The following is a 14708-nucleotide window of genomic DNA, read 5'->3' on the forward strand; positions in this document are numbered from 1 at the left end:
AGAGCAGGTGAGAATGAAGATGCCGGTTCAAATTGACAATTAAATTGGGGTTGGTATTAGGATGAATAGTTAGAGTCTGTAATAGATTAGGGTTAGGATTGGAATTAGAATTCAATTAAGGTTAGAATTAAAATGCACACAGAGGTGATTATTAAGGATGGGGTTAATTAAAACTAGATAATGGAAGAAGGAAGCGGTATGAGGTGTACTGGTTTAGTTGGGTGGAAAATTAAAGAGAAACGCGATGTGGAAACCCACGCAGAATTGACTGATGAAGGAAAAGTCATAGAGACGAGGAGGATTAGCGTCCAGAACAGAACCGAGCCGGGTCTTGGGGGGGGGGGGCTGTTCCCTACAGGTGTGGTCATCGCCCTTCCGGATGAATAATCCCCAGGATTCACCCCATTTGGCTGAGGCCCCCTCCCATCCCGACAGGAGCAGGACCGGCGTGGGGAAAGGAATGCCGAGGGCCCACACAGCTGCGTCTAGCCCGGCACCGGTGCCAGCGCCACATTCCACACCCCCAGCTCCCCAGGCTGTTGCTGAGTGGACAGGAGCATCCAGGAGCCAATGCCCGCCTTCTCGCCACCCTCCCTCTCTGCACCCTCCCCCTGCACCCCACCCTGTCTCCACTGTGGCCACCAGCTCTTTCATCCCACAGACAACCTACTCCACGCTCTGCGCAAGCCTCTTGGAAATGCACATTGTGTGTGCCACAGCATTTGAGAGCGCAAAGTAACCATAGAGATCACAATCCAACATGGATACTTTTATTTCACCTAGTTACGTGATGGGGATAATCCCTGTAGGTCAGTCCTGCTTTGCAAACTCTGCTCCTAGTGAACAGGAGTGAGATGCCGGGCGTGCACATGTGTACAAAGGGCATTAGGACGGTTACAGGCCCGGAGTCATTCCCCACGGAGACGTCCACAGCTGCAGGAGAAACCGCCCTTTCACCCGGGGACGCGCAGAAGTGTGCACCTCCTCAATGTGTGCACGGCTCGGAAGTGCTGGCGGGGCGTCCCCTTGTGCCTCCTGCCCCCTGCCCTGAGGGGACTATCTATCTATGGCTTCCCTATCCGAGGCGGGTAAGCCCCTAAGTGTGCACCTGTGGGAGCATGGGGAAGAAGTCACTTAGCTTCTCCGAGCCTCATCTTCCTCGTCCGTCCACCAAGGGCCATTGGTTAGGTAATCTTGAAGGTTGCTTACGACTCTAATACTCTTTCATTCTATGATTCTAAAAGCCAGTGTCTGCTTCCTATTCCCAAGGCCTAAAGTGCTGCCAAACTGATGCTGATGATGCAGAAAAGGGAAAAGGAGCCAGTAGGAAAAGAGCATTCCAGAGTCTCATTTGCTAGCTCTTAATACTCTCTCCCAAACAGCTCTCCCCTCTCCTCCCACCCTGGGTCCTCCTGGAGCAGCCTCGCCCCAGCAGTTACAGTAGAGGGTGGGGCCAGGCCAGCAGTGGTTAGAGAATTAAGGAGGACAGGCCTGAGGGGCTCACGGCAGAGCAGCAGATGGAAAAGATGATTAGTTAGAGGAGCTTGGGACCTAATCCCCTATCCTGCTGTCCCATCCCACGCGTCCCTCTCGCGACACTAACCTGTCCTCCCTTAAGCCCACTCAGATGATCTCTAAGGCTTCTTCTACTTCCAAAGATAATGCTCTTTAGCCATCAAGACCCTTTAACAAGGAGAGCCGGATCCTTCCCCTCTGAAGCCCCATCCTCTCTGAAAACACACCCACTCCTTCTTTCCCTCTGTTCCCCTAAACTCACGCCAACCTGGTCCCACCACGCTCAGAAGGCCCCATCTTCCCTTCTGGCCTCTCCTGTCTCTTGCATCCTGGTCTACACAAGCCTCAACCGTGCTCCTCCCTCCATTTTAGTGTCTCAGAGATGTTAAGACGCCTCCCCAGGGAGAACACTTTGGAGGCACTGAAATATGGAAAAGCAAGCAAGTCGGACAGCCCAAGGTGGCCGAAAACTTCTGCAAGTAACTCTAAAGAACTACCCAGACCCTCAGGAAACAGGCAAGAGGCAGGCAGGTCTCTTCTCCCAGAGACCAGGACGGATTCTAGAAACAGAGAAGCAGTGGGGAGCATTCTGACCATCGTGAAGGAGCCTCCCAGGGGATATTCATCGGCCTCTCCGCCAGTGACTAACAGTGATACAGAGCTTTCCCCACATCCTCGGCCTTGAACTAAGGCCGTCACAGAGGGCCCAGAAAGCCCGTCGGAGACAGGGGATATTGCCCAAACACTAAGGATTTGCACGGTGAGGCAGTCAGCAGCGCAGAAAGGGGAGGACTTTTGATGCAACCTTAGCTTTGGGGTGCCCATTCCTAAATCTGAGACTCTCTGAATCAAAGAATTTTATTTTATTTTATTATTTTTTTTAAAAGACTTCATTTATTTATTCATGAGAGACACAGAGAGAGAGAGGCAGAGACCCAGGCAGAGGGAGAAGCAGGCTCCATGCAGGGAGCCTGATGCGGGACGCGATCCCGGGTCTCCAGGCCCTGAGCCAAAGGCGGCTCTAAACCGCTGACCCACCTGGGCTGCCCTGAGTCAAAGAATTTTAGATAGTTAGAGAGATGAGGATTCTTCACCAACATTTGGTCCAACTCCTGATTCTACAGGTGCCGCTGAAGTGATGGGGTGTTAACTGCCCTCCCAAGGTTACGCAGATACTTGATAGTAGAAAACTGGCAAGTGGTGGTTAGGACATGGGGCAATAGGATGGGGAGAGGAGAGCGAGGGCCAAGGCCCCACCTCTCTCCTCCATCCTGTACCTGGCCTTAGGGGCAGAGGCCCGGCTGGTAAAGAAGGCATCTTCCCCGAGGGCCTGCAACGGAGACCCTTCACCGGAGAACCTGTTCTCAAAATTTAAGAAAGAACAAGGTCCTCTGAAAGATGAAGAAGGAGGAGACCATCGATATGGGGGGGAGGAACAAGGAGGCCAACTGGAGGGTTGTTCTGCAGGCGGCCTGGTGGGGCAGGAGCCTGAAGGGGAGCCAGGTGATGGATGGGATGGAAGACGATGAGGGATGAGGGATGGAGGGATGGAGGGAGGTGTGGGTTCCCCTGGCCTTCGGGTTTGCGGGAAGAAGCCCTTCCAGGGAGATGGCCTCCTCCGGCCAGTTGCTGCTGGACAGACAGCGGCTCGGGGCCAGGATGCCTGTGTCAGGGGAAGAGCACAGCCGAGCTGTTGGGGCGCACTGGGGGATGCAGGGGGGGGCGCACTCGGGGGGGCGCACTGAGGGACGCACTGGGGGCGCACTCGGGGGGACGCACTGAGGGACGCACTGGGGGACGCACCGGAGGGCGCACTCGGGGGCGCACGGGGGTCACACTGGGGGGCGCAGTCGGAGACACACCGGGAGGCGCACTGGGGGCGCACCGGGGAACGCACTGGGGGGTGCACCGGGGGGCGCCAAGGAGGACGCACGGGGGGCGCATGGGGGGGGCGCACTGGAGGACGCACGGGGGTGGCGCACTCGGGGGCGCACCGGGGGGCGCACAGGGGGCACTCGGGGGCGCACTGAGGGACGCACGGGGGGCGCACTGAGGGACGCACCGGGGGGCGCACCGGGGGGCACACCGGGAGGCGCACTGGGGGCCGCACCGGGGGGACGCACGGTGGGCGCACTGGGGGCGCGCTCGGGGCGCGGGGCCGGTGGGCGCGCCCCTGCCCGGGCCTGCAGTGGCCGCTCCCGCCAGCTGGCCCCAGGCCCTGCCCGGCGCCCCCTCCGCCCCAGCCGACAGGGGTGCGCGCGGCCCCACCGCCCAGCCATCTCGCTCCCTCGGCCCCGCACCCGCGCCCGGCTGGCGGGGCTCCCGGGGGAGAAGGCGGAAGGCACCACGAGGGCGCAGGGGGGGTGGAGGGAGGCGGGGGGCGGGGAATGCGGCAGCGGGGCCCCCCCGCGCCCGGCCCAGCCCCCCGCCGCCCCCCCTCCGCCCGCAGCCGAATGGTTTGCTCCGAGCGCCCTATTTAATCCCCGCGACTGCAGCAGCGCCGGCTCCCTCCCGGTCCCCGCCTCGGCCCCGGGCTCCGACGCGGCTCGGGGCGCCCACCGGTCCGCGCCGCCGCCCGCCCGCGCCCCGCGCCCCGCGCCCCGGGGACCCAGGCCCGCCCGGCGCCGCGGGAGGCTCGGCCGCGCCATGGGGGCCCGCCCCGCCCTGCCGCTGCTGCTGCTGCTGCTCGCCTGCCGCGGGGCGCCCGGGGGGGCCAACCTCTCCCAGGACGGTGAGTGCGGGCGGGGCGGGGGCGCGCGCTTTGTCTGCGCGGGGGCGGCCCTCGGGGGCGGCCCTCGGGGGGCGGGGGCGGGGGCGGCCGTGCACCTGCTCCGCGCCTGGCTGCGCGCGCGGCTCCGGGGCCGGGGGCTCGGGGGGCTCGGGGGGCTCCGGGAGCTCGGGGGGGGCTCGGGGGACCCGGGGCCGGGGGTCCCGTGTGCGCGTGTCTGGCTGCGCGCGTCGGTGCCGCCGTCTGCCTCTGCGTTTCTGTGTCAGCATCCGTGTGTGTCTGTGTCCGTGTGCGCTGGGGGCGGAGTGAGATCCGGCGGAGTCAGGGCGTGTGTCGGGGTTTGTGGATGTGTCTGGAGGGCTCGCAGAGCCCGTGCACCCCGAACCTGCTGTGTGCAAACACCGCCGCGCCCCCGCCCGCCCCCACCCCCACCCACCCGGGGTGGACGGCGCAGCTCGGGGAAGGGGGCCTGGGTGAGGCCGCCGAGGGGGGCGTGGGCAAGGAAGGGGTGGGGGCTCCTCCTTGGAGCAAAACAACAACACCGGGCGGGGAGGTGGCGGCGGCCGGGATGGCCGTCCCCGTGGCGGTGGCAGCAGCTGGGAGAAGCAGCCCAGACAGGAGCGGAGGAGGTGGGGGAAGGCTGGGCAGAAGGAAGGACCAAGACGTTTGGGGAGGAGGATGCCCGGAGAAAACCCAAAGCTGCCCGGGGCTAAGCACTGATTTTGCCACGTTGGAGGGGAGGGGGGCGGTAGGTGGCCTGAGCCCCTTGGCCCCAGGTGGGAACTCAAGCCTCCTTGGGTTTGTAAGGGTGAGACACAAGGAAGACAGTGGGGGGGGGGGCAGGGAGGCGGGGCCAGGGTGAGGGGACTTGGGGAAGGGCCCCTCCCGCCCCGGCCCTGGCTATGTAGGTCAGCGCAGCCGTGGGGGCCCCTCGGCTTCCTTACAGCCCCGCTGCAGGTTCATGGGGTGGCAGGGGACAGTCTGTAGGGAGCCCAGGAAGGGAGCCGCGGCTCAGAGCCTCAGGTCCCCCCCCCCCAGGAGGGAGGGCAGGCCTGGAGGGACTAACGGAATGCATCCTCTGGTCTCCTCCGCCCAGTCGCCCAGTGGGAGGAGGGCCGGGCTGCGGTAGGGGGAGAGGTAAGGGGAGAGGTAGGGGGAGAGGGGGCCGGGACCTCTGCGGAGCAAAGGGATGTGGGGAGAGTGAGGGGGAGGGTGGTGGCTATGCCCGGACAGATGCCAACCAGAAACAGAAAGAACCGCAGGGGAGGAGAAAGGGGAGGCGGCTCCTGGGCTATGGACCCAGTGGCCAGCAGGGATGGGCACGGGGCCAGGGCGGGGCGGGGGTGGAGAGGGGAGGGGTGAAACTGGGGAGGATGATGTAAAGAATTTCATCTGAAGAAAACAGGCGACGAGCCAGGGAGCCAGGGTGCCGGAGGAATAAGTGCTCCATCTCCTCTGACCTGCCCCCCCCCCCCCCCCCCCCGCCCTGTCCCCATCATGATGGAGGAGCGTAAGCCCGTAGGACGACACCAGGGATCCCGGCCCCTACAGCCTACAGCCGGCTGGCTGACCTCACCCTGTGCCCATCAACACCCCTAAGGGAGTCCCTGCTGGAGTCTCCACAGACACAGCAGCCCCTCCCCGCCGTGGAATCCCCCTTCCCCAGAGGACTAGGCTCATGCGAGGAGGGGAGGGGAGTCCCAAGGGCCGGCTGGGTGCGAGGCAAGGACAGGCTGCCGCTGTGTGGGCCTCAGTGCCAGGCCTCGACCGGGCCTTGACTCTCGGCGCCAGCATCTCCGGGCCGTCTCATCCCCCCAGGTGCGCTCAGCACAGCCGGTGTGACCCACCCCGCACCTGTTCGGCGTGCAGACTGCCACCCCAGGTTGGGACCTGCACGGAGGGAGGTCACCCCGCGAGCCGGGAGCGCTTCAGCTCGAGGACAGACCACTGAAGAACAGACTAAAGCCGTGTGCTAGCCAAGTCCCCCCTCCCCAGACGCATTACTCCATCTCGGCCCTCCCTCCACCTGGGGGGGGCCGGCCCTCCCCCGGGGGTGTAGTAAGGCTCAAACCCTAGGTCTATCTCCAAGCGCTGGGGGGAAGGCGTGCCTGGGGGGAAGGCGTGCCGGGCACTGACTTTGGGGATTGGGAGTTTCCAGAGGAGAATAGGCAAGTCAGGGATGGCGAGGGAGGCTGGTTCCCTCCGGAGCAAGAGTCCGAGGAGGCCTCGTTTTCCTTGGAGAGCATCGTCGGTCGTCGGTCGGGGTGGCGGACATCCATCTGTGCGCAGCGTCCCGGGTCGTACCACTGTACGGGCCACACGGCCACATGCAGGCTTTACCTCGCTTAATTGTGCCTCTTGGTTTCTGGACCCACGAAGGCGAGCTCTGAGGTGGGAGGCAGTAGCAGAGATCTGATGCTCGGGGCGTGGACGGCCATCCTGACCAGGGGCCCAGGCAGGGAGCCAGGCAGCCCGTGGCCCGCCCCGTAGTGTGCGCCAGGGCGAGGGGCTGCGGTGTGAAAGTGGGGGGACAGCGCTCCCCAGGGCCCTGCTGCCCGCATGCTCCGGGGTGTGTGGTGCAGGGGCTACCTCCGTGCGGAAGGAGGGAAACCACCCCCTGCGCGTCTGGGGTGGGCAGCTTTTGTAGGGTTCGTGAGGCCGAACAGGCGCTGAGAGGCCGGGGAGGGCGAGATGCACTCGGGGAGCCGGAGCTGGGCCACCAAGGCTGCGGCCGGAGGCCCAGGACCAGCCTGGCCATTCCACTTGCCACCCGCTCCTTCCTCCTCCCCTCTCCCCACGAGTCCCGGCCCGGCGGGCATCCCCAGGGTCAACCCCAGGGTCGGCAGACTGGAGGCCTGCAAGCTTGCTGTGGGCCGTGCTGCTGCCCGGTGAGCGCGTGGTCATTCAACACGCTAAGCCGCCTTCCTGGGGTCCCCCCTCCCCGGGTTCTTCCCAGCCCGTGAGCTCACCAAGCATCCCGGCCAGGCAGACAGCCTGACGGCTTCGGCTGGTGGCCCTTTAACCTTGCGCCGCCCCACACATGACTGTCGTTCCCTTCCCAGTGACCTTCTGTCCACCGCCGTCCATTCTCCCCCTGGCCAGGTGCCCAGCGTAGGGCTCACACCCAGTGCGCCGGAGAAGTCCAGAGAGCACTGGCTCCACCGCTGCCCACAGGGCCTGCCTGGCTCACCTGCTCCATCCTGAGCTCTCCTGGGGTGCCCTCGGGGAGGGCGTGCGTTCCCTGGCTCCGGGGGAGGTTCCCTGGCTTCAGGGGAGGGTTCCCTGGCTCCGGGGTGGTTCCCTGACTCTAGGGGAGGGGTCCCTGGCTCCGAGGGAGGGATCTCTGGCTCCAGGGGCAGTTCCCTGGCTCCGGAGCAGCCCCTGGCTCCAGGGGAGGGGTTGTCCCTGGCTCCGAGGGAGGGTTCCCTGGCTCCAGGGGAGGGGTCCCTGGCTTGGAGGAAGGGGTCCCTGGCTTCAGGGGAGGGTTTCCTGGCCCCGGGGTAGGGGTCCCCTGGTTCTGAGGGAGGGATCCCTGGCTCCAGGGATGGTTCCCTGGCTCTGGGTGGGGGTCCCTGGCTCCGGGGGAGGTTCCTTGGCTCCGGGGGGTTCCCTGGCTCTGGGGGAGGTTCCCTGACTCCAGGGGAGGGGTCCCTGACTCGGAGGAAGGGGTCTCTGGCTTCAGGGGAGGGTTCCCTGGCTCTGGAGGGGGTTCCCTGGCTCCAGGTGGGGGGGCAGTTCCCTGGCTCCGGGACCTCCCCACGGAGGAAGCAGTCTGTGTGACGAGGGGCCCAGGCCGCGGCACGTCCACTGGCTCTCCAGAGTCCCAAGCTCCCCCTGGGGGGCAGGGGGGCTAAGGCACCACTGCTGCTCAGAGGAGCTTCTTCCAGGACAGTGCTTTGCTCACTTCCATTTTTAAAGCTGAGACATTCCTCTCTCACATAAGCAAAAACCAATGAGAGGAGAATTACTCTTCTGGAAAGGGAGAGGACGGACCTGTGGCTCTGTCACCCTTCTTGCCGCCCCGCTGCCCCCCTGCGGGCTATCCCCTCCCCCCGGGCGCCCCGCTCCCCACAGCCTGAGGTCCTCTGCTCCCTGGGACGCCAGCGAGGGAGCCAGCCCGCTGCCCTCAGACGCTCTCTTTCTGTCTCCTTCCTCTTCCAACCGAGGCTGCAGGCCCAAGTCTAATTTCAAGAGTGCCTTGCTGGAAACATTCCCTGTTCACTCAGGGAGTGACTCACAGTTCTGCAGCCATAAAGTTCCACAGATGGCATCTTTCGGGTGTTCCGGTCACTCCGAAACAGCAGCCTGCATGCGGCTGTGCGATCGCCCTGCAAACCCGGAGACTTGGCTTCGGGGCTCCTCCCCGGTGCGACTTCTTTCTTGCAGTCCACAGGACGGGCAGAAGGGAATCAAGAGCTGCTTGTGGCTAAGTCACGGGCTAGGGATAGTATCTGCACCATTATCACCAGAGAGATGACCCCCCGGAGCAGGGGTGGGGGGAGGAGGCCGGAGCAGGGGACACTGTGAGTCGTCACCTTTGTAGCCTCCTGCTCACTGGTTCTATGGTCCCCGTTTTGTCATCTGCTTCTCAGTGATGGAATGTCGCCTAAGGCTGGTCCCCTAGGCTCCAGACTCTCCCCAAAGGCAGCTGGTGGCCTGGGTTACCTCCGTGCTGACCACAAATGAAAAAAAAAAAAAAAAACCCAAGGCATTAGGAAGTTTGGGTGATCATATCTTCTCCTTTTCATCTTTCGTGTTAAAATTCAACATTTCCCGTTTAAGGCCTTGCTATAGGCCCATATACTGGAACATTCTGTTTCCTGGATGAGGTCATGTCCTGGAGGTCTCTCCATAAACTCTGAGAATGGCAGTCCCCATGGGAATGCTTATAGGGGATAGAGAGAAACAAAGCCTCCGAAAGGGAGCCTGGAGAGTCAAACCATCAGATAAGGATTCAGGTCACTGAAAACTCAGTCAAATTAAGAATAAATAAGTCCCGTGCAACTGTAAAATGGAGAAGAATAAGTCTCTGGGGCCAACGACCTGCCTCTTCCTCTGGGGTCAGCAGTAGTGCGGATTCTTTATAAAGTCAGAACCAGCTGGTGTTCAGGGTTCCTAACCCCCCAGCCCAGTCCTGTTGTAACAAGCAGACCCACCCCTCCTAGCACCGGGCAGCCGAGCTTTCAAGAGTCTCGAACACAAGAAGCTGTTGAGGTTTTGGCAAAATAGAGGCTTAGTAAAGCCACGCATCTATTCTTCACTGCAGCAACAAGTACTGGAGAGAGGGAGAGAGAACGGTGTGTCCTTTTACCAGAATTTCTCTAAGTGTAAAGAGACTGACCAGATGTCCCAACTAAGAGGCGTGATCCTCTCCTCTCTCCCACACGCCCTGAAGACGGCACTACTCACGCCCATCCGGGGTCCCTCAGGGCACCATGACCCCGAAAGACAGGTGACAGGTGAGAAACCCCACGGCTGTCCCATTCCCCAGCGTCTCTGAGGGGACACAGGCCCCGTGGCCTCGTTTCCCTCATTAGGAGATGTTTTAATCCACGATTGACTTAGCAAATTAAAGCCCCCTCCACTGCCACGGACACCTAGGTAATTGTCGCTAATTACTGAGGCTGCTTGCGGTGGTTAACTCGGTCGGCGGGTGGGCCTCACTTCTTGTAGGATCTTGGGCGTACAGGTGGCAAGTGCGAACAAAGTGCTTCCAGGAGGCCCTTGAGAGCAAGTGAGGGGCACAGGGCGATGCTAGCGGCGGCCCCATGTCTCCCATGTCTGTGGGTTCAGTGCGAGTCTGAGCCCCTGCCTGGGAAGGGAAGCGGGAGCGCTGAGCTCTCCATGGTGCTAGCCCCCACCTGCCTCTGCGGCTGCTCCTGCTGCTCTCCGTGGTCCTGCCCTCCTTCCAGCCTCCCAACCCTCCACCCCTCCTTTTTTTTTCCTCCACCCCTCCTACGCGCATCCTCGCCCCCCCACACACACACACCCACCACAGACACGCAGGGTCTTGGCCACGAGCCCCGATCCGCTCCACCAGGACGAGGGGCACAGACCTTGAGATAGGGACACGAGAGGTCCTCATGGCCGTCTAAACAACCGCAGCAAGGGCACAGGACGAGCAAGCGACACCGAGGTTGAGCAGATGTAGGGGACTAGGGCCTACGGTGACCTCACGTGGCCTCCGGAGAGCTGGGTGTCTTGCCATATCCCGGAGCCGCAAATTCAAAACAGAACCACAACACAGTCATGGTTCAGGCTGAGACCCTGTTGCTCACATAAGGCGAGTACCACACCGACGCTGCGAATGTGCAATGCAAAGCACGCCGTTCCCGGTTTCGGCAGGCCCCTCCCCGTGCCACTCTGAGCCTGACGACGGGCCGGCTCAAACTGTCCTGTCACGGTGCTTACTTCCCCTTTTACCTCGACCTTAGCAGTAAACACAAAGACAACACGTACAGATGATGGGTCACCTGAGCCGATAATGGAGGAACTTCACGTACGAGGGGCACAGAAAGCAAGTACTAACACCCTGACTCGGGTCCCCCATCTTTCCCACCACCCTGTACAGAACTAAATACGAGCATCTCATCCCAGAGCCCAAGTCCTTGGCCACGTCTCAGGAGAGACGTATCTTTAAAGTGGACTCTGCTACTCTTTTGGGGTATCTGCCAATGCTGATGACGTCAAATGCGGCAAAGAGCCGAGAATGCTCAGCTCCTGCCAGTCTGAGACTAGACAGCCTGTTCCTCCCATCACATCAGAACTGCACAAGCTCATCTTCCCCTAAATGCTGCTTTTCCCCCCCCCATTATCAGTTGCTTGGTACTAGTTCCTAGAATAGCGAACGCCGGCGAGTGACCTACAGCAGAACCTAGCTGGGGAGGCAGGCTCCCAGGATGGATTTCCAGGGCCCCTCTTCCATCTCCTCATGGGGAACAAGGAGAAACTTCATTCCTCAAGGACAGGTAATGGAAGTGATTTATCTCCATGAACGAGCCTTCAGGAAGGCAGAATTTGGGTTACAGTAACAGCTGGAGTATCTCCTATCCACCCGTTCCCCTGAGCCCCCCTGTTCTCATGAACAGCGGACATATTGCAGAAGGGATTCTAATGCGGAGCTTCCGGTAATTTTTTTTTCTTCCCAAAACGTGCATCATTTCTTCTATGTAAGGTCTCCCTCTGGGATTCCTTAACCCTCTCTGTCTCCTGGACATCTCCAGGAGAATGATAGGAACGCTAAATAATATAAAGAACTAAAATGCAGTCGTCTCTAAGGATTTATTTTTCCTTACCCCCGGCCAGACCTGCGCTAATTGTGTATTGATTGCTAATTATGAGCACCTTTGGCTCATTTACTTCCCATTCAGGGTCAGGAAGGTCAGATGCATCACCTTGCCCTAGGGACAAAAAGAACAGGGAGTAAAGGCTGCTATCTCCACCACTCATCTCCGAGCCAACCACTACTTAGCTCTGCACTTGCTTCATATAATCCCAGATATTAGCAGGGCGGACTGGAGATCCCGAACCCCCAGTACCGGGTTTCATTGTGAATATGCAAATCCTGGCTTCCAACATTGATTTGTCTTCTGTTGCCCTGATTCTTTGCTTCCAGTCCTGATTCTAGAATTCCAGCCAAAACCTCCGGTTGAAAGGTCCAGAGGGTGAACTGGTTTCTTGAGTCTCTGACTTAAATACCTGCTACTTCTTAGAAACCCGGCAGCAAGACTCTAGCAAATACATTGATGACAAGTAACCTGAGACTTAGCACAGCTTGGGTCAAGCTCTCAAGAGCCTAGAGCCAAGTCCTTTCCTTATTGTGGAACGAGGGGCCAGTTTTACCATCTGCTCCTAATCATTTGTCCCTCAGTGGATGCAAAAATGACAGCAGGACAGTTGCACTCATTCCTACTCTTATTCTAATTCCTAAGGATGACATCTTTCCAAACACATATATGTTTTCTCCTCCCATCTCCCTCCCATCATCTCAGACAAATATAAAAACCACCACCACTAAGCGCCCGGGCCGCACATATTCCCATTTATCCTCAACTGCTGCTTCATGCCAACCCTCTTCTGGTCTCCAAGCCCTGGAGTCCAGTGTCAGTGACAGATGGCCTGAGCCTCAGCCCTTGGGAGGGGAGAGGGTTCTGGCCCTCTCCTGGGGAGTCTGAGCAGAAGAGAGAGCCTAAATTCTGCTTTGGGGGAGAATCTCTGAGTTTGAGCCATATGGTTTTCTGGAAGTAAGGGGTTCTGACTAATAATGGGCTGGGGATAAGAAGGGCCCTGTATCTGGGTCATAAGAAAAGCTGTGTTTATGTCAGGAGAAAAAAAAAGAAAGAAAGAAAGAAAGAAAGAAAGAAAGAAAAGAAAGAAGAAAGAAAGAAAGAAAGAGAAAAATAAAAACAGAGAGGCGAATAGTGAATAGCGTAGTGTGTCATGTGTGTTAAGGGACACACACTGAACGAGAGAAGGAGGGGAACTAGGCCGGAATACAGATGCACCACGGGGAACCAAAATGGGGCGTCTGCCCTCGTCAGAGAGGGTACCCAGCGCGGGTCTCAGGGAGGAACAGGAGATCTGGAGGTCCCGCTGCGCCAACCGCCAAGTCCGTAGGCTCGGAAGACGGTGTCTGTTGCACAGAAGTGTGGGGGTCCCCCCTGGAGGGCTCCAAGTAAGGCTAACTGAATAAGGTGCCACCCTCTGGAAAATAGAATTTTTTTCTTTTTTTAAGAGAGAAAAGTGAAGGGAAGAGACTAAATCTGTTAGGACTGCGGGAGGGGGCCCAGAGCGGCGTGGGTGTGCAGAGCGGAACACATCTGTCTTCGTGTAATGCTCTCTCCACTGCCCTGAACCTGCCATCCACACCTTGACTCCAATCACCCAGTGAAGGGAAACAGTGAAAACAAGTCCGTAAAATCAGAGCCAGCAGAGATGAATGCGTTCTCGCCTGACTTCTAACAGATTAAACTTTTTTCCCCAGGCATGGCTACCCCCCGCGCCCCCCCACCCCGCCTGCCACCAAGCGGTCAGGGCTGAGAGATGAGACAGGGAGCCCCCCACCCCATGCACCGAGGCAGGCATCGAGGCCCCGCAGCACCGACTGAGGATTGGGGCGTCGGGGGACCCGTCTTCATCCCCAACCGCCCCCTCCCAGCCCCGGGCGACCTTGCGGGCCCCAGTCCCTCCTCTGCGGTATGCACACTGTCCAGGGGGCGAGATGGGATTCTGTGTTCGCCGCCTCTGTTGTTTCCTTTCCCAAGTATGTTCTAAGGTGGGAGGGCTTTCTGCAGCTCGGTTCCATCCATGTGAGCGCAGCAAGGTAAATTTGGAGAAGGGGTGGGAAGTGCCTGCACTGGGTGCAGGGGGAGGCCTGAGAGTTCAGACCAAGTCAGGCTCCCCGAAGGCCTGGCCCGATTTATGGGTGTGTGAGCGCATGGGAAGCAAGCGAGGAGAGGAGGTGGCATGAACAGACGCTCCTCGCTCCTCGGATGGCCCGGTGCTACCATCAAGGAGGGGGGCCGCACCAGGCCTCACCTGCTTACCTGAGACCCGGCAGGTGCCTCAGCCCCTGCACAGACCCAGCAGCTCTGGCTCTCGTGACAATCTTCCCGCCCTCCGGAGCCAGCCTCTGCACTCTGCCTCACGCCCTCCAGCCGCTCAGCCCAGAACACTCCATACGTGCTTGTGCACAGCACACCCAGGCCTGGAAGCAACAAGCTAAAGCTGGGGAAGGGGCGCTCTGGGGTCCCGATCCCCTTCCCCTTTGTGTCCCAACTGGAGTTCCCACTAGGACGCAGTATTGGCTGCAGAGGGGCTTGTTTTTGTTGGGGGCCAGCCCAGGGCTCCCTCCCAGCGCTAATGCACCGAGAACACTGACTCAATAGCAAATCAAAGCAACAGCTGTCCCCACCTCCTTCTCTGCCACCCACTTCCTAGTCCCTGCTCCTCAGAATCTTAACGAAGTCTCTGAGGGGCCCCTTAGCCTACCACGAGCCCACTTCTGCCTCCAGAGTTTTCTCTCTCCTGAGCTCAAGAATAGGACATGCTCCTGCACTCCTTCCCCTCCTGTAGCATCACCACCCACCCCCCCGCCCGGCCCAGCAGCCCGCGCCTCCCCACTGCCAGTGGCCAGCACACGCGTACACACACACAGCCTGTCCTCACTCAGCCCCTTTCACATCTGAGGGCACGAGTGCCTTCTGCCCCTCGGGTCCTCTTCGGGGAGACCTGCAGCGGCCGGGGGGCCCGGCATCTGTACAGACGCCGCCCGTCACGGCTGCAGGAGCTCGTACCCCACCTCACTCCGCCTCTCACCTGCCTGGCATGTAGGGGCCTTACCTCCCGTGAGGTCTCCCAGGGGCTGGGGAGCTCACTACCACACACAGACAGGTGGGGAGCCGAGAGGGTAGATGTCACCGAAAGTAAAATCACACTAGCTGGCAGCCTCGCCTCCAAATGCCCT

General features: G+C 60.3%; 1 protein-coding gene and 1 long non-coding RNA gene across 11 annotated transcripts in view; one reads left to right on the forward strand and one right to left on the reverse strand.

Moving 5' to 3' along the window:
• LOC129515293 (uncharacterized) overlaps nt 1-14708 on the reverse strand; it is a 77332-nt gene that overhangs the window by 56740 nt on the left and 5884 nt on the right. The window lies entirely within an intron of this gene.
• The window catches only part of CADM3 (cell adhesion molecule 3), a 29190-nt gene continuing 18591 nt past the window's right edge, over nt 4110-14708 (forward strand). For both annotated transcript variants that reach the window (XM_055334110.1, XM_055334111.1), the window contains exon 1: nt 4110-4246. In XM_055334110.1, the coding sequence (XP_055190085.1) occupies nt 4162-4246 (85 nt within the window). In that variant the 5' untranslated portion in view covers nt 4110-4161. The remainder of the gene's footprint in view (nt 4247-14708) is intronic.

This window comes from Nyctereutes procyonoides, unplaced genomic scaffold (genome assembly GCF_905146905.1).
Source record: "Nyctereutes procyonoides isolate TBG_1078 unplaced genomic scaffold, NYPRO_anot_genome, whole genome shotgun sequence".
Classification (NCBI taxonomy): Eukaryota; Metazoa; Chordata; class Mammalia; order Carnivora; family Canidae; genus Nyctereutes; species Nyctereutes procyonoides.